The sequence below is a fragment of the Mesocricetus auratus genome, unplaced genomic scaffold, assembly GCF_017639785.1.
Source record: "Mesocricetus auratus isolate SY011 unplaced genomic scaffold, BCM_Maur_2.0 Super-Scaffold_100008, whole genome shotgun sequence".
Taxonomy (NCBI): Eukaryota; Metazoa; Chordata; class Mammalia; order Rodentia; family Cricetidae; genus Mesocricetus; species Mesocricetus auratus.
The window spans coordinates 11,380,762-11,403,659 of NW_024429192.1; the positions used below are offsets into that span (position 1 = coordinate 11,380,762).

A 22,898-nucleotide genomic window follows, 5' to 3' on the forward strand; every position below is an offset into this window, starting at 1 on the left:
TTAAAAGCAGTAAGACAACAGCAGCAACTAATACTAAAATTGTGGGTGTGTTCGTAGCGTGATCATGTTAAAAGCTGAACATCACATGGAGAATTTAGAGAGGCAGAGCCTTGATTTCATCCAATCCGAGAATAGAGAGTTCCTTAATGTGGTCCAATGTCATTTCTCCCTCCTGCCTACAAAAAGAGTTGCAGACTTCCATTGTTAAGTTTTGTTTTCTTATTAACCTCTAGGTTAACCCTCTTTAAATGGTGTTATGTAGACAGTAACATCCTTCCATTTTCTTAGTAGAGAGTCATGATAAGCTGGACCCCATGACTGCCTGAGTAAGCTGTCTTAGAAGCTCACAGTCTCAGCAGCCTAATTAACCTGAAGATAATGCTGATGGCCATAGCTAATGTTCATCAAGTATTTGTGATGCTTCAGGCATGCTATATCCACACATATTCTCATCTAATTCTTTAAATGCCCTCATAAATGGAGAACATTAAAAACGTGCCCTTTCCCTACATTCAAAGAAATCTTGAAAGTCGGTGAAGATGCACAGCCTGTACACGGCTGCATGGTTACACATACAGAACTGAGAGCATCCAAACTTCATCTTTGGTTCCCTGGGAAGTAGCATCTCCCAACATGTCTGAATTTTTATGCTGAAGCATGTCTTCACTTGCAACATAGGTTTCTAACTGCTCTTTATTTACATGGGGATACAAGTGTTTTTCAGGAATTTTTTGAACATTTCACTGTGCTTTGAAAACCATGAACACTATATGAAATTAAAGACATATGTAGCTGGAAGATTTTATGTATTCTGCCCTGTCCCATAGCCGCTTATAAAATAATCATTCTGAGGCTTAATACTAATTATAATTGCTTGGCCAATGTCTCAAGTATATTTCTAACTAACTCTCACACTTAAATTAACCCATTTCTATTAATATATGTTTTACCATGTGGCCATGGCTTGCTGGCGATGCTCTGTCATCTTACTCCTCCAGTGTCTACATGACATCTCCCTGACTCTGCTTTCTTTCTCTCTGTAGCTCTGTTTGCATTTCCCAACTAGCTATATTCAGGCCTGCCATAGGCCAAAACAGCTTTATTCATCAACCAATAAAAGTAACACATACTCGTAGCATACAGAAGGACATCCCACATTAGTTATATAGAATCAAAATGAATACATCAAGATCCTAGAAGTTTATAAACAAGGGGTCCTGTATTCTCTCTGATTTCATTGCTGACCTGTGTTGTAATTCGGATAGTCTCTAAATGGCAGGACTATTTTCACTGCATTTTCTCATAATACTGTGAGTTACCTGACGATATGTGGGTGGCCTGGATGTTTGGATTCTGCTCCATATGAGATTCTAAGAAGCCATTCAGACATGCAATTCTTATAGCTGCATTTTGTTTCCTCTATCTCTGTCCTCGCCCATGGCTGTTCTCGTTCCAGTTCATGGGATTGGCTGTTTCAAAATTACTTTGTGCTGAAGAGGCGCGATAATGAGCAAATAACAGAGCAGAACCAGAGAGAGTAGAGATCGGCACAGCAGTGTGAAAAGTCAGAATCAATAAGTAACAAGGAACTTGTCTCATAGCAAGATGGAGATTTGATTTTTACCTGTTTCCTCTCCTCTCTCTCTCTCTCTCTCTCTCTCTCTCTCTCTCTCTCTCTCTCTCTGATGCAACGAAGATTTTTTAAAGTTCTTTCTCCTTACATCTTCTGTTTTAGTTGTTATATATGATTTCTTGAATCACTAATATCTAGATAACTATTTTATTCTATCTTATAAAATACTGTTACATGCTCAGAAGCAAACCAGTAATTTTTTGTGACTCCTCATTGGAAGTCTTAAATCTCAAAGAGGAAGCAGCAGTGGATGGTCTTCAGCAGTGGTCTCCTGGCAACAGAGTTTCCAGGCAGATAGATCATGCTGAGCATAGAAGTGAACAAAAATAAGATGAGAGACAGTAAATTTGGAAGAGTAAGAAAAAATATATATATATACCTCTGTGTCCACATGTGATTGTGTGTGTGTGTGTGTGTGCATGCCTTGAAGAAAAGAATTAAAAGGAAAGATTTTGATTTTGAAGTAATTTCTTAGATTGTGAGATTTATAGCTATTTTAATAGCATTTTTAACTCTGCTAAAATATATATATATCTGACATCTTTTTCCAAATAGAAGTTTGATTCAATATGATAATAAAATAGTTTTACTTATTTCTTTTTGTATATTGAGAGAAGTGATTAAAACTCAGAGGACTTAAATATTTAAAAATGGATCCCCCACTCAAGAACAAATTCCAAACTCTCTAGAAAAATGAATTACCCACAAATTGCTTTTTATATTAAAATCTCAAAGTACCCTTGGCAGTGTTAAATTACTATACTAAAATTAGAGCTGCTGTCATTGTGAGTGGTTTTGCACTGGTACGGGATCCACTAGAGTTGTAAAACTGAGCCTTCTGAGAACAAAAGAAAGAATAGCATCAAGTTTCTCATAGTTCTGTCCACTTTCATTTTCCTTGGCTTACTTGCCTATACAATTAATTAATAAGTATATTTTTAACTGCAGCAAATATACTCAGACTGTCTTCATCATGCAGGTTATACTTATCATGACGAAAATAAAATATAATATGTAAATAAGGAACAAAAGGAAAAATCATCATAAAAATATTCATCAGTGGCATCAAATCCCCACCTGTCCCTGAGGAAGACAGGACTGAAGACAAGCAGCTTCTCTGTAGTGTTCATTATAGATCACTGGTGTATTGCAGCATACAAACAACATGAGACACAAAACACACTTAGGACTAAACGCATGGCTGGACATACCTGTTGTATGTATACAAGGAAGAAGCATGGAGCCAGATCCTAGTGACATGGGACTTTCATCCCAGCACTTGGAAATCAGAGGCAAGTAGATCTCTGTGAGTTCCAGGCCAGCCTGGTCTACACAGAGAAACTGTGCCCTGAAGGAGGAGGAGGAAGAGGAGGAGGAGGAGGAGGAGGAGGAGGAGGAGGAGGAGGAGGAGGAGGGTTGTTTTATTTTAACCCTTGTGAATGCAAACACTAATTTATTTTTTCAGGGAGGTTATAAACTGAAATAGTTTATACAAATAACATATGCTTATTCTCTTATTGCAGTATTGCTCTGCACATTCTACCAATGCATTAGCTATTTTACTTGTCCAGTTTGTTCCACATTCCACATGCCCCTGGGAAATCCATCTACACATATCCCCATCAATTCTCCTTTTGTGTGATTAAAAGCAAGGCCACGATCAGCTCCATACGTAAGTGTTCATTCTGCCCATGGTGTGTGTTGAATCTAGAGTGCCAGAGTTACCCTGCAGGCTTTGTCTTGATCCTGCTTCCAAACGCCTGCCTTCTGATTTTGCTTTCTCCTTTGCAGATAAATGTAAATTTCCCAGGCATGCTGCTGGGTTTCATTTCAATCTGAGTGTACAGACCAATGCTGTGAGTCAAAATCCTATGCTGTTTATTCAGGATGCAAAGAATGATTCACTATTGTCTTGGACTGTCATACTGCTTAGATTGTGACTGCTTTTGTTTTTGAGTTACTATGGCACATATTCTGCTCCATCCCGAGTCATTGAGATACTGGCCCAAACAAGCCAAGGTCCTCTGCAGTGTGGTTTCTTTCCATATTCATTAAAATATGTGTGTCCTTTGACACTTATTAATACTATCCATGCCCCCTTCTCTCTCTTTCTCCCTCCCCCTCATCCCTCCCCCTTCTCGGTGTCTTCTTAAGTAGACTGCTGTTAATTCTTATAACACTTTAGAAAGGTACATAGTGTAACGTGTAGTTTTCCTCTGCTAGCCACTTTGGTTTTTCCCCACCAGCCGCTTGGGCTCTGCCACAGTTGCAGTCCCCAAATAACACATAGGAGGCTATATTAATTATGAAGCTGTTGGCTGTTTGCTTGTTTCTTACTGTCTAACCCATAATTGCTAATCTAAGTATTTCTCTTACTAGGGAAAAGAGTCCAGACATCTTACTACTCTGGAGGGCTACATTGTCTCAGCTGTGTCTCTCTTTCCCAGAATCCTCCTCCACTCCTAGTCCCACCTATCTTGCTTTCCTATTGGCCAACAGTGCTTTATTGACATATACACAGGACTTCCCCATCAACATAGTGGTCAGTCTAACTGTTGGGATCCTTCCATCCAGATAACATGAGATGGAATTGGAATGCATCATCTCCACTGTCCCCAGGTGAAGAAAATGACGCTAAGATAGTTAAGTGTGAGATGAGGGAAGAGACAAGATTGTGCGCAAATGAATTGGAGAATAAGTTCAGTCCCTGCTCTCTGTCCTGGATCATAGCGTGTACCTTGCTATAGACTTCTCCCGTGGCTTGGGAAACTTAATGGAACCCCCACGTGATATTTTCCAAGGTTCTATGTAAAACATCCTCTCACAATCAGGAGATGAGATTAGTGTACCCTGTGATTTACACATCCTTAGGGCAGCGCCAAAGAACAGGAAAACAGCCATACAGCAAGGACTTTTGACACCTTGTTGATTTTCTTCTTTTTTTTTTAAAAAAAGGTTTCTCTCGCTAGCATTTATTAGCAGGAAACGTCTGTCCTTTGCTTTCAGTGTCTATACACATGGAACGGACATGACGCTTACTAGAGGAGCAAGCCATACCTAGCCCACAAGCCATAGCTAGCCTGTTCATGGGAAGTTCTCCCCATCATAGGTGTAGCAGAACATATGTGTAGCAGAGCCTATGAATTTTCAGCTCACACTTAACCCTTAGTCCTTGTAAGTCTCGAGATACCATTGCTCAGAAGAATTTAAGTATCTCCTCTGCAACATCAGCAAACATTTCAGATCTCAGGGGAAGCTTCTCCCCACCCAAAGCCAGCAGTTGGAGAGCCATACGCTTTTGAAAAGATAACTCTGTTGCTGCCTCGGCCCTGTGACAGCTGGGACAGCGGAGAGAAGCAGAGAAAGAACCACACCACACGGGTCTGTGGCTCAGCTCCTGTTACATGTTTTCCTCGGCTGTCCTGCCCCCTTTATAGCTGCCGCTATCTGCAGAACCCCTCCTCTCCTGGGTACATGGGCTTGCTGACATCTACAAGTGACTGTCCCTTCATCCATGTGCCACCTGCTGGTCTTCCGTCATCCATTCTATACTGACAGACTCCTCTGGAGCAGTCCTGATATAACCCCTTCAGGCAGATGTATCAGAATCTGTACCACATGCTATTATTATATGGTCAACATCTGGACCACAGCTCATCCAATTCCTTATCATGAAATGAATATTTGTCTCTCCATTAAAATGCAGCTTGCAAGATGGTGGTGGTGGTGGTGGTGGTGGCATCATGATGACATTAGAATGCTGAAGTCCTTGATAGATTTAAATGAGAACGGAAAGGTAGAACCCCCATGTTGAATGAATATAGGAAGCGACAGACACATATGGGATTTTTTTCTGGCATGTGAAGACAGAGAGAAAGTGGCCATCTGCAAGCAGATGCCTTCACCTTGAATTTTCTAGCCTCCAGAAATGTAAGGAATAAACATCTCCTGTGTGAGCCCTATGTGTGGTTTCAGTTATAGCCGTTCAAGCTAACTGTGGCAGTGCTCCATTTGGAAAGAGCATAAATTCTATCCAGTCTACGGTAGAATCACTATACTGCTGTGGACTCCTGCTCTCCCAGGAAAATACTGTGCTCCTTTGTTTTTATTACCTGTCTGATTGTGCTTTCTACTGACCAGAAAAACATTGTTTTCCTCGAGCTAGGCTGATCCACTTGTTGATCTTCTACTAGGAGCATTCAGACCCAGTCCCCTTTCACAAATGTAGCTCAGACTGGCTTCTGGCTACTTACTCATCATACAGATGCATCCTGCTCTACTGGACTTGCTCAGAATCCCCACTTACCTGCATTTCTTCCTTCCTCCTGCAGATTCCTTTGCCTTACTATAATCCCACCTACATGTCACTGACATAGCAAATTGCCTAAAAGAATCCTTTCTAATTTAAAACATCAGAAACATGTTTCCTGAGAGTTCGGGGACCAGAAATAGATGTCAAACAGGATCCCACACTCTCTAGCCATCTCTAGTCTAGATTTTGGTGTTGAGGCCATTTCTCATTACAGCACACTTAGTCAATCATGATCGTATTGCCTTCTTTTTAGCTTGTCCATCTCCCTTGTGGATAAGAGAAATAGTTGCCACTGGACTCCATACCTACTCATATGGCCCCAAATGATCACAATAACTTAAAATCCTTAAATTCATCGCATTGTCAATGCCTATTCCCAAACACCGTAACATTCACAGGGTCTGAGGATTAGGACTTTAACACATCTTTTGTCGGGTCCCTCCCCTCACTGAACTATACTAACCAGTGTTTTTCCTCGCCCCAATCACAGAACAACCTCCCAGCAGGTGTCCTTGTCTCCACTCTTGTTCCCTGTAATTGATTTTTCCTTCTGCTTGTATCCTTTGGAAACGGGAGTTGACCACTGGCACCTAACCTCTTCTGTTACCACGTACTGAACTGTAGGTCTAAGTCTCTTGACCATGTGCTAATCTCTGTGTAGGCCCACCTGCAGTCATTCGTCAATTGCCTTCCTAGCATCGAAGAGAGAAGGAGCATCTACCAAGTCGATCTCTGCACTCTTAAAGTAGCCTTGCATCTTCTCATGTTGCTACGGGTTTCTACTTCCTTAGTTTTCTTCCTTAAGTGACTTATTTTATAGATCTGATTTTAATTACAAGGTTTTAGATAACTTATTATCTCACATATCAGGGAGAACTGCTGCGTAACAATCCAATCTTCCCTGGTAGAGATCAAATGCGGTATCTTCTAGGTCATCCTTGTATCAACAGAAAAATACTGATGACAGGTAATTATATGAGGAGATGGAGTCCCCACTACTCTCAGAGGGAAGTATGCAGGGATGACATCAAATTTAGCTGTTTGAAATTTCAATCCAAATAAAATATATGAAACTGGTGGGTCCAGTTTAAGACCACATTCAGTCAACTTAATCCAACAGAAAGCTAAGAATCATTATCTGTGTGGGGGTCTAACGAAGGAAATGTTCTGCTGTTAATGAAAGAGTACCCCCCTGTTTAATCTTACAATGCTTTTTAATTGGCAAATGAGAAAAATATTAATGTACATGTTTACAGCAATATTTTGATACATATATATGTTGTTGAAAGAGAAAACAAGACTAATTAATATCTTAGTTCTTTGACTGTCAAAGGTAAAAAGAAGTCAAATATAATATCTGCAATCATAGTGTAGCCTTTGGGTTTTTTCCTGAAGCCTTTGATATGAAACTGTATCTTTCTAAAGTAAGCATCATTATTTGAGACTCAACTTGGTAACATGCATGGTGCCACCTACCAACAATTCAGCATTTAGATGACAGAGGCAGGGGGGGATTCTGAGTTTGATGCCAGCCTTAAGCTACATACAGAGACTCGTGTGTGTGTGTGTGTGTGTGTGTGTGTGTGTGTGTGTGTGTGTGTGTGTGTGTAAGAGAGAGAGAGGGAGGCAGGGACAAAGACAGAGATAGAAAGATTAAAGCACTGGATAGACAATGACAACATACAATTATAATTACTCATATGAAATATTTATTATGTCCTATATGATTATAACATCTCCACAGACAAGAATGCTTCTTACTTTGAGAATAAATGAGATTAAAGATTGTGGGAATACATATTTTCCCTCTCAGAATTGGACATGATATTGACAAAGAATTGTGTTAATAAATACAGCTTGATTCACAGCTAGTCAATGTACACTGAATTTTGTTTCTGTTGCTCCATAATTAATCATCACACTGAAATTTAATTCTGTTCCAATTTTTTTTATTTTAGTGCTCATTAGGTTAAAATTTCTCCATATACTTTGCTTTCCTTTGCTGACCTGTGGCAACCATGTCACTAAAGTAGAATTTCTGTTAATTAGGGTGCTGGGGAGCTGGAAGGAACCCCAAACATCTCTAAGCCAATTAGATTCTAACTGAACAAAGATCTGGGTAGCAAAATCACACTGCATGATGTTATCTAAGAATAACTCAGACTAATTTTTAATTTATGATTCACAGAAGTTTAAGCACACAGTTCCAGAGGTCAGTTAAGAGGCTGTTGATTAGAGACTGAAGCCAAGTTCCTACAGTTATGTGCTTGTTACCTTAAAATTCTACTTAATACAGTTAAAAATAGATGTGTCTTCCAAATACATGTTCACTTTTGGAAAATACACTATTTTCCAACTATTAAGCAGCAAGATGGACAAGTGTGTGCCCTGGCCTCCCTGTGACCCCCTTTCTTAGTCTGATACTTCTTGTGTTTCCTACAAAAGACAGAGCACCCCTTCTGCTGAGAAGTGTTCTTTGGAACTTATAAACTAAACTTTCTAGCCATATGGGAGCATCTTAACACCTTACTTTCCACCATAATGTACATTCTACCTCCAGTAACATGGATTTAGTAACGTTTAAATATTAGGATTGTTCAAAGGCTTTGAGTGCCTGAGGGTAGCAGATGGCTATAGTGGGTTCCTGGGAGTTTGATTTGATGAGTCAAAGATTCAGTGAATTTTATGCTCTTCCACTCCCTCCTCCTCAGACTCTTCCTTGGACCAATGCCATTGTCAAGCTAAGTCTTCTGTGTTCTTTCCCAAGATCACTGTACAATTCTTTTACTAGACTCTCTTGGTGTAATCTGTCATCCCTGAGTCTACACTTCAGTCTATACCTGGAGCTCTCCCCCTGTTTCCCATCCTTCCCAGTCTCAAATCATTTATCATGTCATCAAAGATTTTCCTAATCTTCCCACCCAAAAGCCAGCCTGGAATTTTGGTATTACCAACTATACAAATCTACAGTGTATGTGTGCTCTGAGATAATCTTTTTGTACCCTGTGAAAATGAGTCTCTGTCAAGGCACCTTCTGATTGTTTTAATAAAGAGCTCACTGACCAATAGCTAGGCAGAAGAGGATAGGCAGGACTTCTGGAAAGAGAGAGGAATTTAGGGGAAGAATCCAGGAGATGCAGAATTCACCAGTGAGGCGCAGAGAAAGTGAATATAATACTGAGGAGAAGAAATGTGGCACGTGACAGAATGTAGATTAATATAGATGGGTTAATTTAAGTTATAAGAGCTAGCTGAAAACAAGCCTAAACTAAGGCTAAGATGTCATAATTAATAAAAAGGCTCTGTGTTCTTATTTGGGATCTGGCAGTCCAAAGAAAGTCCAACTACATATGTGAACACTTATGCCTTTGTTAGCCAACCCTTTGCTCTGCTTCTGAACCACCCTCAAATCACTCATGTTTTTCCTCTCTGCTTACAAATGGAAGGTTTGAGGAAAGGTAAGTAACCCGCACTGTGTCTTTCAGAATAATCCTGGCCTTGGGTATAAGTATTGATCAAAGATTGTTCTCTGATCCCAGCTAGCTAATCACATTTCTCCTCTGGAACTGTTTCCTATTGAAATGAGTCGAGGTAAAATTGGAAGTTTATGCAAGTAGATAATAGTAAGATATAAACCCAGGAACAATTTGGATATAGCCACCTCTTTTGAGAGCTAATGAAACAGTGATCTGGTGAGGGCAGATTGCCTTTGAATGACTTTAATGAGCATGAGGCTAGATCCTAGGAAGAAGCCAAAAGGTGGGAGCTCCAACCGATCACAGCAGACTGCCACAGCTGAGGCTCTGAGCAAGACCAGGAGAGAAGGGTAACAAGGCAGCAGCTGCCAGGTCTGGGCAACCCCCAGCTCATAAGAGTGGCATCCGGAGAATAAATGTCAGAGCCAGGCAAACACTAGGCAGGAGACAGCCTCAGTAGACAGTGACCAATCACAGGTATGTCTAGGCACAGACGGGGCCAGGAAGAGCATCACGGTCGTTTGGGAGGGTGGCCAGGTTTGGATGTATATTTAGGCTGTCAACAGGACCATATAAGCAAACACTGGCCAAGGCTCATAGGCTCATTTTCCTATCAAGATCTGTCACCTGCTTCTGCAGTTCTTATGGGAAGGTCTCCTTCCTCCAGCATCAACACAGGCCTATGGGACCTTGGTAGACTTTTCAGACTTAGGCCATGAAAGCCAGCTGCTGCACTGTCAGGGCAACGGGTATGAATGCGCACATGGATTTGAAATTCTCCACCCTGCAGTCAGTGAAAAGAAAAAAAATCCTCATGAAATCCAAATATGCCAAGATAATGATTATTTTTCTTCCTTTTTTTCTCTTTTGCAAATCCTTTTAATAATTTCACTTCGCACCTCACCTTTAGAGAATCTTTAGTAACTTATCTCTGTTATTCCCAGAATAATAACATCAGGGAAGTGATGCATATTAGTAGTGATTCTAGCCTTCACTAGTAGTTTATTCACAGAATAATAAGAATACTAGCCAAACCATTTGACATCACAGTCCTCCAATATGATTTTCAGGTGTATATGTAGCTACATATAGAGATGAAATGAGAATGCAGCTATGAGGCCCTGCAGGCATTATTGGAAGTTATGGAAGTTAATGCTGTTAGAACTGAAAACTATTCTCCACTGACTTTTTTTTCCTATGTATATGTGTATATGTGTGTGTGTGTGTGTGTGTGTGTGTTCACGAGCACGTGCGCACACTGCATGCATGAAGCTGCCTATGGAGGCCAAAGAGGGCTATGGATTTCTTGGCATTAGAGTTGCAGACACTTTGGGGTGTTGGGAAATGAACCTGGATCCTCTGTAGGAACAGGCGGTCCACTTGACTGCTGAGCTCTGACTCCAGTCACTTGTCTTCCTAGTCTTACAACACTGTGATGATTTAGATAAAGCATCATAGAAGAAATAAATGCATTCCTTTGACATTAGGGAATCTGAAATTTTGTTGAATTAGATACCTTATTATAAATTACTAAAATATTGGCTCTGAAGGATATTACTGTAATGCATTGTTCAAACCCCCCAGAGTCCTGGGTAATTAGAACATTTCATTGAGGAGTTTTATCATACTTCACTCGTTTCATGTATATCTCTTACTTTCTTCTGCTGTTGGAATATGATTTTTTGCATTGTCCTATCACATCATGTATAGATTATCATAAACATGATGGGCCATTTAATTTCTTTTTCCACAAGTAAAGGTTAAACAATTTGAATCACTTTAACTTGTTATATCATAATAAGAAATTAACTCATTTTAAATTTGTTCTTGTGAAAATTTGGTTGCTTTTTTTTCCAGCAAGCTCTCTCTTTAAAAAAAAAATTACCTATTGCTATTGTTACATGGGAGCACCCTCCACCTACACTGGCGCCATCATCTTGAGTTCAGCTGTGCTCACCTGACAAGGATCATCACAGCTAGGCTCTTTGATTCTTGGCTTTTTCTCACTGAATGACAGGTTGGAAGGGTCATGGAACCCTTATCCAAGCATACAGTCCTCTGTCCAAACAGTGGAAGGCATCTCTGTCCTAACTGCATGTGACCTCAGGGCGGAGCCAGAAGTGGGGAGTTGGGAGGAAGGGGCTTTATCTTCGCAGTGTGGGAAAGCCATCATCCATGATGGGTTCAGACCCTCCAGTGTGGCTGCTTTAAGGCATCCCCTGCTGTTCCCCTAACTCCTCACTCACTGCTCTATAAATCATTCTATAAACTTATTGACTCTCCCAGTGGACTTTGGTGCTTTGTCATGAGGACTTAGGAGGAGGGGAGGTAGATGTTGTCTAGCCACCCACCCACCCACCTACCCCCCCCCACACACACACACATACATACTCCCAGAGAAGGTTTTCACAACAGTTCTCAGAAATTCTTATGTCTATATGAAAGATTTTCCCTAGCGGAAATTTTTTTCTGAATCTTCATCTTTTCCATGAGGGCCTTTGCCTTTCTAAGACGTCTCTTTACTCCCCTGCCTTGTTGTGATTGATGTCATTAAATTACTACACAGAATAGTCATAAATAATGTATTATAATATGTATTTACAAATTGAGTCATGTCAGGGAGGAAGGGAAATATATTGTACAATATTTTTTCATATTTACTATTTTACATAAATATCACTTAATAGGAAAATGATGTCAAGATATCTGTACTGAATTGCTGTGGTAAAGCTGAGCTTAGGAAAAGTGCCTTGTAAATATTATCACAGCTATTATCAGATTCTGTCTTACACAGGGAAAGCTATTTTGGGAGTAGAAAGCGTTATCTCTGAGCCCTGTTATAAGCCACTTTCCCGTTATCATTAAGACCCATTTACACTCATGATTATAAACTGTCATTTTGGTACAAACTTTTAAACAATAGTTCAGTTCTATGGTTGTTGAGTTTTGTCATTGTTTTGTTTTGTTTTGTTTTACAAGATAAAGGAAGTGTAGACTTTCTATTCGTCTTACACACACACACACACACACACACACACACACACACATCCATGAGTGCATAAGTGGACAGTATTGGGGATTGAGCCCAGGGCCTCCCCCATGCTACAGAATTGCTTTGCTGAACTTTGCTATGCTTCACTTTATTTTTAAATTTTATTTGGAGAACAAGTCTCACTAGGTCACCCAGGCTGTCTTGACTTACTATGGCCTTGAAGTTTAATCCTCCAGTCTAGATGTGGAGATAGACGTGTGTCACCATGCCCTGCTCTCCTACAATGTCATTCCATTGTCACATTAACTAACTGGAATCAGCTTCAGATTCCTCGGGGGTAGGTACTAAGTTCCATAAGCATTTTGTAACCTCAAATGCCAGATGCAAATTTCCAGTCCTGGGGTTATCAACATTTCCCCGTGCCTTGGCTACAAAGCATCCCTTCTTCTCCACTAGGGGCCTTGGGCATTTGTAGGAACAACTCACAGGACTCAAGGAAACACGTACTTGCTGTTACTGGTGTATGCCATTATCAGAAAGGACCAAATGGAAGATGCATGAAGTGTTGGGAAGAGGAGCCGGCACTTTCAGAGATTCATTCCTGTTGTGAAGTGTCCACCAGAAAAGGCCACTCAGACATGGGTTGAAACCAATGACAAGTCTTTGTTGGCTGCCCAGCAGCTATACTGGGTATTGGGGACCCTGGTGCAGTCACCAGCATTTTTCAGGGTGACCTTTAAAGCACAAAATTCACATTCTGGGCTGACACACCCCAGCTAGCAATGACAGTTGGCCAGAATCAGAACTATAGAAGCCAAAAAGCAAGGTTTGTATATTTAGGGAGTTTCCCAGAACTATGAACTCTGATGGATTAGGTCTTTGTTCTCATTTGTCAGGTGGTGCTATCTATGTGCTGGGTTCCAAGGCCTGAATGGTGCCTCTGTCAGGGCGTCAGTTTTGCTAAGGTCTGGGCACCTGTAACAACGTTTATTCTTGACACACCCTATTTCAGCCCCTCAGTGTGTATACGAGCCTAGAAACTCTCTGAACCTTTTTTAAGAGGGTGTGTATGGCCAGGCATTGGTGGCGCACACCTTTTAATTCCGGGACTCGGGAGGCAGAGGCAGGTGAATGTCTGTGAGTTCGAGGCCAACCTCGTCTACAGAGTGAGTGCCAGGATAGGCTCCAAAACTACACAAAGAAACCCTGTCTTGAAAAGCCAAAAAAATAAAAAATAAAAGAGGGTGTGTATGTGTTATTCTAATTAACTTATGCAATTAGCACATGAAATAGTGGATTTCATCATGACATTTTCATACATTCAGTCACAGCCACCTGATGAGGGAGGTCAACTCAATATGGAAAATAATATATTTATTTACCAGAGAAAGAACTAACACCCAAGCTGGAAGATCAGAAGCGTGGCAGGCTTCCAAGAGAGAGAAAGGCTTTTCTCTTTCTTTAAATGTCTCACCTGTGCCCATCCCCCTGCCCCGCCCTTTTGGGCATGGACAGTATGGTGGGCTCCCCTCTCCAGCCACCTTCATCACTCTCTACCCTTCTTCCTCCCCTCTCACTGCTTCCCTTTTCAAGTAGTTCCCCCTCTACCTGCATGTTATATAAACTTTTAACCATACACACGTGCGCATGCACACACACGAGCATGCGCGTGTGTGTGCGTGCACACACACACACACACATGAGCATGCGCGCGCGCGTGCACACACACACACAAGCATGCATGCACACACACACACACACATTTCCATCCACATAGGTGAAGTTTATACATCTTGCCTATCCCCAGGAGTGCTGAGGGACAGGAAAAGGCAGAGTGGATGTGACCTCACAGCAGTGACACAGGGACACATTTGGGGTGATCGGGTGACCACACAGCAGTGACACAGGGACACATTTGGGGTGATCGGGCACTTTTGCCCCTTGTCTGCTGTGCTACTCATGTGGTTCTATGCGTGTGTGTGCTAAGCTGAATAGAACTCTGAAGTCTTTAGCCCAATGTCAGTTTTCTCATTTGGATGTTTTCCTGCACTTACCTAACAGGCAAGCATTGGAGGAAAGCGAAACACCAGACCTTTCCATCAGTTTTATAGTTTCCCCAAATTTATAATTATTCCAGCATAAAAACTTAAAGGAGGAAGATACATGCCCATCTTGCAAAGCATTCTTTTAGGGAAAAAGAAACCCTAAAAGTCTTTCCAAGGAATAGAGATGCTGAACTTTGCAGGCTGAAAGCTTCTGTCTTTCCTAATCAAGTTATTTAAATACAGAACACTGCAGTGCTTATTCTTATTTCAACTGATAGCAGAATAAGTGGTGCTGTAGACTGTATACGTCACGCGTCGTAGGCACCAACTTACAGATGTTCATGGGCAGCAAAAGACCAAGGACAACAAAATTATGATTTAATCTAGAAAAACCCACCAACCTCACTTAGACACTGTTGCATCAACCCACATGACCTTAGGAGGATGCACTTTTGCCAGAAGTGTCAACAAAAGGCAACTCAGCTCCCACTTTCTTCTGTCTTAGAAAGAAGGATTAATGAATATGAATTTGCTCCAACCTGATATCTTAACAGCTTATAGAACACGCACTTTGAAGACTCTTTGCTTAAATAATGGAGCCATTGATTATTTTAGGAGCATAATTTAAGTTCCCCAGTTTAATCTTATTTAAAACTGAAAATGTATAACACAAAGGAGATTTCCAGGTAACTTTTCATTTTCTTCCTTCAAATTACCTCCTCCTACAAATCTTTCTTTCTGCAGAGAAGTATTTATTAAATGACTAGACTCAGCCATTCTTTAATTACTAATAGGAACACTTCCAAATTTGCCTCTGTTCAACCTTTGTGACTTGACAGTAAAATTAAAATCCCTGGAAGAAATAAGTGCTTGGGACTCCTCAGTGGCTTTCTATGTTTTAAGTGGGTTAGGGAAGAGTCTTTTTTCCCTTTTTTTTAAATTTATTTTTAAGTTTAAATTTAGATTAGAAACAAGGTTGCTTCACAAGTCAGTTCCAGGTCCATCTCCCTTTCCTTCCCTTCCTCCCGTGCCCTCCCACCAACCCCCCCCATTATCCCCTCTTTTCCCCAGGGAGGGTGAGGCCCTCCATAGGGGTGTCCATAGTCTGTCATTTCATCGACAGCAGGGCCTAGACCCTCCCCCAAGTGTTCAGGGTGAGAGTGCATCTCACACTGTTGGATGGGAGTCCAAAGTCTGTGTGTATACTCGGGATGAATACTGATCTACTGCCCAAGGCTCAATAGATTACCTAGGCCTCCTCACTGACACCCATTCAGGGGGTCTTGATCAGTCCCATGCTGGATTCCCAGGCTGATGCCTGGGATTCAAGAGTTAACCTTTGTCAGGTCAGCTGTTTCTGGGGGGTTAAACCAGCCCAGTCTTAATCCCTTTGGTCTTCAGTCCTCCCTCTGTTACTGGCTTTCTAGAGTTCAGCTCAGTGCTTAGTCTGCCTCTTCTTCCATCAGCCACTGAATGAAGTTTCTGTTTCCCAGACTCTGGCCATGGGATTGTAGGCTGGCACTCCCCAGATCTATGTCTAAAATCCATACATGAGAGAGTGCATGCCATGTTTCTCTTTTTGTGACTGGGTTACCTCACTCAGGATGGTTTCTTCTAGTGTCATCCATTTGCATGCAAATCTCAGGATTCCATTGTTTTTTTCTGCTGAATAGTACTCCATTGTGTAAATGTACCACATTTTCTCTATCCACTCTTCGGTTGAGGGGCATCTAGATTGCTTCCAAGTTCTGGCTATTACAAATAATGCTGCTATGAACATAGTAGAACAGACATCCTTGTTGTAAGAATGGGCATCTTTTGGATATATGCCTCAGAGGGGAGTTGCTGGGTCTTGTGGTAGGTTTATTCCCATTTTTCTGAGGAATATCCATAATGATTTCCTAAGTGGTTGAACAAGTTGGCACTCCCAGCAGCAATGGAGGAGTGTTCCCCCTTTCACCACATCCTCTCCAACATAAATTGTTGTTGGTGTTTTTGATTTTAGCCATTCTGACAGGAGTGAAATGGTATCTCAGAGTTGTTTTGATTTGCATTTCCCAGATGGCTAAGGATGTTGAGCACTTTCTCAAGTGCCTCTCAGCCATATTAGATTCCTCTATTGAAAATTCTCTATTTAGTTCTGCAGCCTACTTTTTAATTGGATCCTTTGGTGTTTTGGAGACTTGCTTCTTGAGTTCTTTGTAAATTTTGGAGATCAACCCTCTGTCAGATGGGGGATTAGTGAATATTTTTTCCCATTCTGTGGGCTGCCTTTTTGTCTTGCTGACTGTGTCCTTTGCCTTACAGAAGCTTCTCAGTTTCAGGAGGTCCCATTTATTAATTGTTGATCTCACTGTCTGTGCTACTGGTGTTATGTTCAGGAAGCTGTCTCCTGTACCAATTCGTTCAAGGGTACCACCCACTTTCTCTTCTAAGAGGTTCAGTGTGGCTGGATTTATGTTGAGGTCTTTGATCCATTTGGACTTAAGTTTTGTCATGGCGATAAACATGGATCGATCCACATTCTTCTACATGCCAGCCTCCAGTTATGCCAGCACCATTTGTTGAAGATGCTTTCTTTATTCCATTGTATATTTTTAGCTTCTTTGTCAAAGATCAGATGTTCGTACGTGTGTGGGTTAATACCCGGGTTTTCAATTCGATTCCATTGGTCTACCTGTCTATTTTTGTGCCAATACCAAGCCGTTTTCAGGACTATAGCTCTATAATAGAGCTTGAAGTCAGGGATGGTGATGCCTCTGGACGTTGCCTTGTTGAACAGGGTTGTTTTGGCTATCCTGGGTCTTTTGTTTTTTCCATACAAAATTGATTATTGTTCTTTCAAGGTCTGTGAAGAATTGTGCTGGGATTTTAATGTGGATTGCATTAAATCTGTAGATTGCTTTTGGCAGGATTGCCATTTTTACTACATTTATCCTACCTATCCAAGAGCATGGGAGATCTTTCCATTTTCTGAGGGCTTCTTTAATTTCTTCCTTTAAAGATTCAAAGTTCTTGGGATACAGGTCTTTCACTTGGTTGGTTAGCATTACCCCAAGGTATTTTATGTTGTTTGTGGCAATTTTAAGGGTGATGTTTCTCTGATTTCTTTTTCAGCCCTTTTATCATCTGTATATAGTATGGCTACTGATTTTCTTGAGTTGATCTTGTAGCCCGCCACTTTGCTGAAGGTGTTAATCAGCTGTAAGAGTTTAGGGAAGAGTCTTAAAGACAAGATGGCTTTTGGGTAACACCAGCTCAGGTCATTTGTCTGCACTTTCACTTTTCAGAACACTGAAAGATTTCAAAGTTCACATGAGGGTCGATTGGTGAAAGAATAGACTTTGAAGAAGTCTGGGTCTGTTTAGTGGTCTCTAGATAACTTGTACATATTAACATCCCCACCTACACTGCAGAAACACGAGTGTTCTCAGATTACAACAAGGCTGCCTTAGGGACCGTCACACAACATGACACACACATGCTGTCCTTTCCAACATTTCAACCTTTTTGGTCTGTGAGATGCCTTTCTTTGGGATGGAGATGATGAGTTATTCATAGAAGATGTGGGATAGATGCTCACAGCTCACTGGCAGTAGGAATGTATCTGGCAAATGAGTTGGGAACACAAGTCCATGACAAGGGATCTGGAAAGAGAGGCTGATAAGCACCAAGCTGGCTGTCATTTCAAGAAGACAAAACTGAGGCAGAGAAGGGCTATGCAAGCTGTTTGAGGTACCCAGGCTGCAGGTAGCAGGGAGTCTGACCTCAGAAGTCCTGGTTTTAAAGCTGAAAGGCAGCAGTCATAACAGAACAAGATTGGGTCCCTGAGATGAAATCATAAGGATCCTGTGAATTCAAAACCTCTTTAGCAAAAAGTCTAAGCTTTAGGGAATTTCCAGGCAGAATCATGTTTTCCAAGAACAAAGCAAAACAAAAATCTGCTTTTCTGATGAAAAAGATATTCACCACGAAAAAAAAAGAAAAGAAAAATGACCATGCATGTCTTATTTGTCAAATTCTGGCTTCTGACCTTGCTCACTAAACTTGCAAGAGGCTGTCCAGAACCTTTTATTTCATTTTATTTTATTTTATTTTGATAGAAGGGTCCATTAGTCTGCACTTCATTTCTCCAAGAAAATATCCTTGCTTTTACAAAAAAAAGGAAAAGGTATTGTTTATCTCTCAGTTTTAAAATCCAAAAGTATAAACAGTGGGGCTCTACCTTCAGCAAGACCCCATCCAGCTGTGTCAGTCACATTAGGACAGGTGGAATCATGATGATAAAAGAGGTGAGAGGAGACAATTACATAACAGAACAAGGGAACTCCCGGAGGGGCTGAAAACTCTGTTAATCCTTCCTTGGGGTACACCCTCAAAGATCTAACCACCTCCCATCAGGCTCTACCTTTTACTTCTTCACAGCCCACATTTGTGAGTGTGAATGAGCTCCCGATGCATGTGCCTTTGGTCAACAGACTTTAACCACATCCAAAACAAAGCAGCAAAGACTCAAGGATAGCCACACAATTGAGTAGAACACTAATCACGAGGGCAATCAAATCAAACAATCCAAAGAAAGGAATTCAGAGAGGGCAGAGGAAATACAAGGAATACACAAAGCTTCAAAGCCTATATGACATCAGTACTCTAGAAGGTGAGAAAAGAGGCTGAAAATAGGTTTTAAAAGAAATGAAAAAGAAAATTTGAACCAAAATATACATCTATGAGAGGAAAACAGGATATCACTAAAAAATTTATAATAAATACAAAACCCTACAAGAAACATAGTAGACTGTAAGGTATGACAGCTACTAACTCGAGCTGTAACAGCTGACCTATGAAGTAAATTGAGACTTGGGAAGATTTAGTAAATGAATTTCCATACATTGTATTTTAAAAAGACAAACACATTAATAATGACAGAGAAGGAATTAAGAAAGAGCAGAAGTTAATCAAAGAAGGTAAGCCATGTTAAAGAGTGGAAAAATTGTTGATTTATGGTGTTTAGGAACAGGCAACAATCAGTCTTTAGAAAGGGAAACTCCTAGGAGACTGTCAGTTCTTTCTGGATCATGCTACAATAGGAAATGTTAGACTACTAGTAGAAATGCCAAAGGTTTCCAAAAATATAGAACAGAAGACACATACACACAGCAAAGTAATTAGGATTTATAGAATTCCCGTGGGACAGTACCACATTCTAGACGGCAGTGAGCAAGGCACCAAGTTTCTGAGAAATTGTGTTTTGCTTCAGAATTGCATGCACAGCTTCCAGAGTGTCTCCCAAAGGAATTCTTCTCAGGTGCATGGTGCTTTGGGTGACACTACTGGAAAGTTCTGGAACCATAAAAATCTGGACAACAGTAGAAAGAAATTGGGTCATTGGAATAGAGCTCTCACAGCTTTCACTTTGCTATCTGAGTGACAGAAAGTGAGCAACTTCCTCCCCTGGGTCCTTCTACCAGAATGTACCGCTGTGCTGTAGGCTCAAAGGTAACAAGGAGAAGCGCACAGAGACTGAGATGTCTGAAACCACGAGCCGAAATAAACCACCTGAGGTGTTCACTGTATAGTAGAGCTAACACAACAGCCTGTATGAAACCAAGGGAAGATATGGCCTACAGTCATTTCCAATCACACAACTTCCTTTCAGATTTCTCCATAAGAAGTCACTAGGAGTGTGGTCCTGAAACCAAGGACCCAGAATCGAACTCTAGAGTCACACAACCTGAGTTAGCAGCATGGTCCAGAGGTTTCCATGGAAACAGAACAATACCGATGAGTGTTTTTACTGTGCCTGAAAATGAAAGTTATTGCTAATTGGGTGAAAATTTTCAAGGAACCATGGGCAGGGGGAAAGAATTGCATTAGTATATGTAAAAATGAAACTCGTAGAACTTCCTTAAAATGGGTTGTAAGAGAACTCTAAGTTACCACAGTATTCTGCTTGGCCCAGCAAGGTACAGTGCAATGGTAATATAAATACTGCTAACTATTTTAACTAAAGACAGTGATTACGAAGGAAATATGCGTGTAAAAGTTATCTCTATATGAGACTGAAAAAATAATTAAAAATAGGCTTATATTATTATATTATGTTATTTTCAGCAATGAAGCTGAAAGTTGGAAATGGTCGTTTTAGGTACAACGTACAAATTAAAGCATGGAAAATGCCTTCATTGCTCCAGATTTACAAAACAACAGATAGGTATGCATTCAAAACTTGAGCTCATGAAAATACAGTGCCTTCCCAGGGTATCAGAATTCCCCTGCTAATGTTGATGTTATCTGTCAACGCCTGTGTTTTCATTCACAATGTTGGTAGGAAGGTATCATGAGTATCATGCCCACTTCCCTTCTGTCACTTTGGGGAGCATCCTCATTATAATATTCATGCATGCACTACTGTGCTGGATTTCCAGGGAAGCATTGAGAGAGCTGACACCGCCCAGTCAGACTTCATGTAGGTAAAGACAAAGCGCTTCTAAAAACACTGACAAATGTTGATGCTACAAATCATGTAGTGTAAAATCAATAGTAATGTCAAGTGTCTTCTACGGTTTTTTTTTTCACTTGTTTTTGCTGCATTTGCTAATGCTTTCTGGAGAAAACCATTATCCATAGTGGAAATAGAGGCTGTGCTGACATTGCTCCTGAATTTAATGGAATATGTATTTGTTGTTCTGTCCTCTGAGAACATGGGGGGGAGGAGGCATAGATATTTCATTTAGTTTTCTCTAGGAGGAAAAAGCACCTTTACTCTATAAAGCATTCTAATTAAGAATGTATTTTTTAAGTTGATTTTAAAGTTTTTAATGAAATATTCTCCTTGCTCAATATACATATTCTTTTTCCATTTAAGTATATAACAAATGATGTTAGATTGTTATTCATTTTAGATTACTATTTTGTAGACAGAGATTCATATTTACTATGAATTTATAAAAGGTTTCTGTGTGTGTACACGCGTGTATGTGGCAGGGTATGTACATGTGAGAGCAGTTGACTGCCAAGGCCACCTGAGAATGATTGATCCCTTAGAGCTGGGGTTACAGGTGGTTACTAGCTGCCTTACTGGGCCCCTAGAAGAGTAGCACACAGTCTTAACTGCCGAACCCTCTCTCTAGCTCAAATGTATGAAATTTAAAAGCCAGAATCTGAACGGTGAGTTTGTCAAGTGTGCTTGCTATACAAAGATTCCCTACAGGCTTCAGCTTTTCTTAACCTGTTGAATACAAGAGACCATTTGCATGATTAATTCCAGGGTTTCTCTTAAATAAACAAAACCCTCCCGTTAAGGCGCAGCAGTAAGGAAACACTTAGCTTGGAGCCATGATCTGTATTTGAGGCTCAGCTCCTTCCAGACCTTTGAGCCAGATGTGCTTCTGTCGTTTCCCTCCTCAGGGGTACTGCGATTGCTGGCATCGTGTTTGGAATCGTGTTCATCATGGGGGTCGTTGCGGGGGTCGCCATATGCGTCTGCATGTGCATGAAGAATAACAGGGCCACCCGCGTGGGCGTCATCAGAACCGCCCACATCAACGCCATCTCCTCTTATCCGGGTAAGCAGCAAGTCTTACTTTCGAAGGGCAAAACGGACTTCTCAGTCTCTACTCCTTCAAGAAGTATTGAAAGGACTCGCTGAAATTATATCACATTTTCTAGAGTACTCCCAAATAAGTATAGATTGGAGCTGTAGCTTTGAACAGACATCTTGGTGAAAAGAAACAATTCGTCTTGTCTTTAAATACAGTCATACTCTCAATGGACGTGTCATTAACTGCAATCGCCAGTCAGCCAGAATTAAGATAAAGAGACAGTTCACACCCACTGTGTCTACCTGCCAGTGAGTTCTGACAAGTAATTATGGAGAAAATGTGCAATCTGTCTCAATAAACTGGTGTCTAAGGCAGTAGGTACAAGTGTCTCTAGGAAAAGTATTGAAAAAAAGTTTTCAGAGTCCTCATTAAACATGAAGTACAGCTTCCACATAATAAAATTCTCAACAAAGAACAATGATGATACATCAATAATTCAACAAATACATGTTGAGAACCTCCTAGAAGTTCTATGTAGCTGTACTGAGGGCATGAGATTCCATACACGAAGTCTTCCATCTTGTATTAGAGAATCAGATTAGGGTTTTCCATGTCACGTTGTATATGTGCCATGCAACACATAAGACGTGAGAAGTTTGGTGAACTCACAGCAGCTGGAGCTACCTGTTCAGGTTCTGACACACCAGGCACCATCCTTTACTGCCGAGCAGTTGAGAGTCGATCAACGGGGAGAATCATTCCTCTCTGAGGATGTGGGTACTCACAGGTTTCCCGTTTCCACATACATATGGGCCGTATCCACGTACACATGGGCTGTACTAGCTGAAGGTTAGCGGATGTGGCTGCTTGAATGAAAATAGCTCCAACAGGCTCATGAG

At 40.9% G+C, this 22,898-nt stretch overlaps 1 protein-coding gene across 2 annotated transcripts in view; it reads left to right on the plus strand.

Moving 5' to 3' along the window:
- Positions 1-22,898, plus strand: part of Cyyr1 (cysteine and tyrosine rich 1) — a 105,847-nt gene that overhangs the window by 60,909 nt on the left and 22,040 nt on the right. For both annotated transcript variants that reach the window (XR_005878854.1, XM_005073915.4), the window contains exon 3: positions 21,866-22,023. Coding sequence is in view for 1 of the 2 variants with exons in the window: in XM_005073915.4 (XP_005073972.1) it covers positions 21,866-22,023 (158 nt within the window). In the remaining variant the exon portion in view is untranslated. The remainder of the gene's footprint in view (positions 1-21,865; positions 22,024-22,898) is intronic.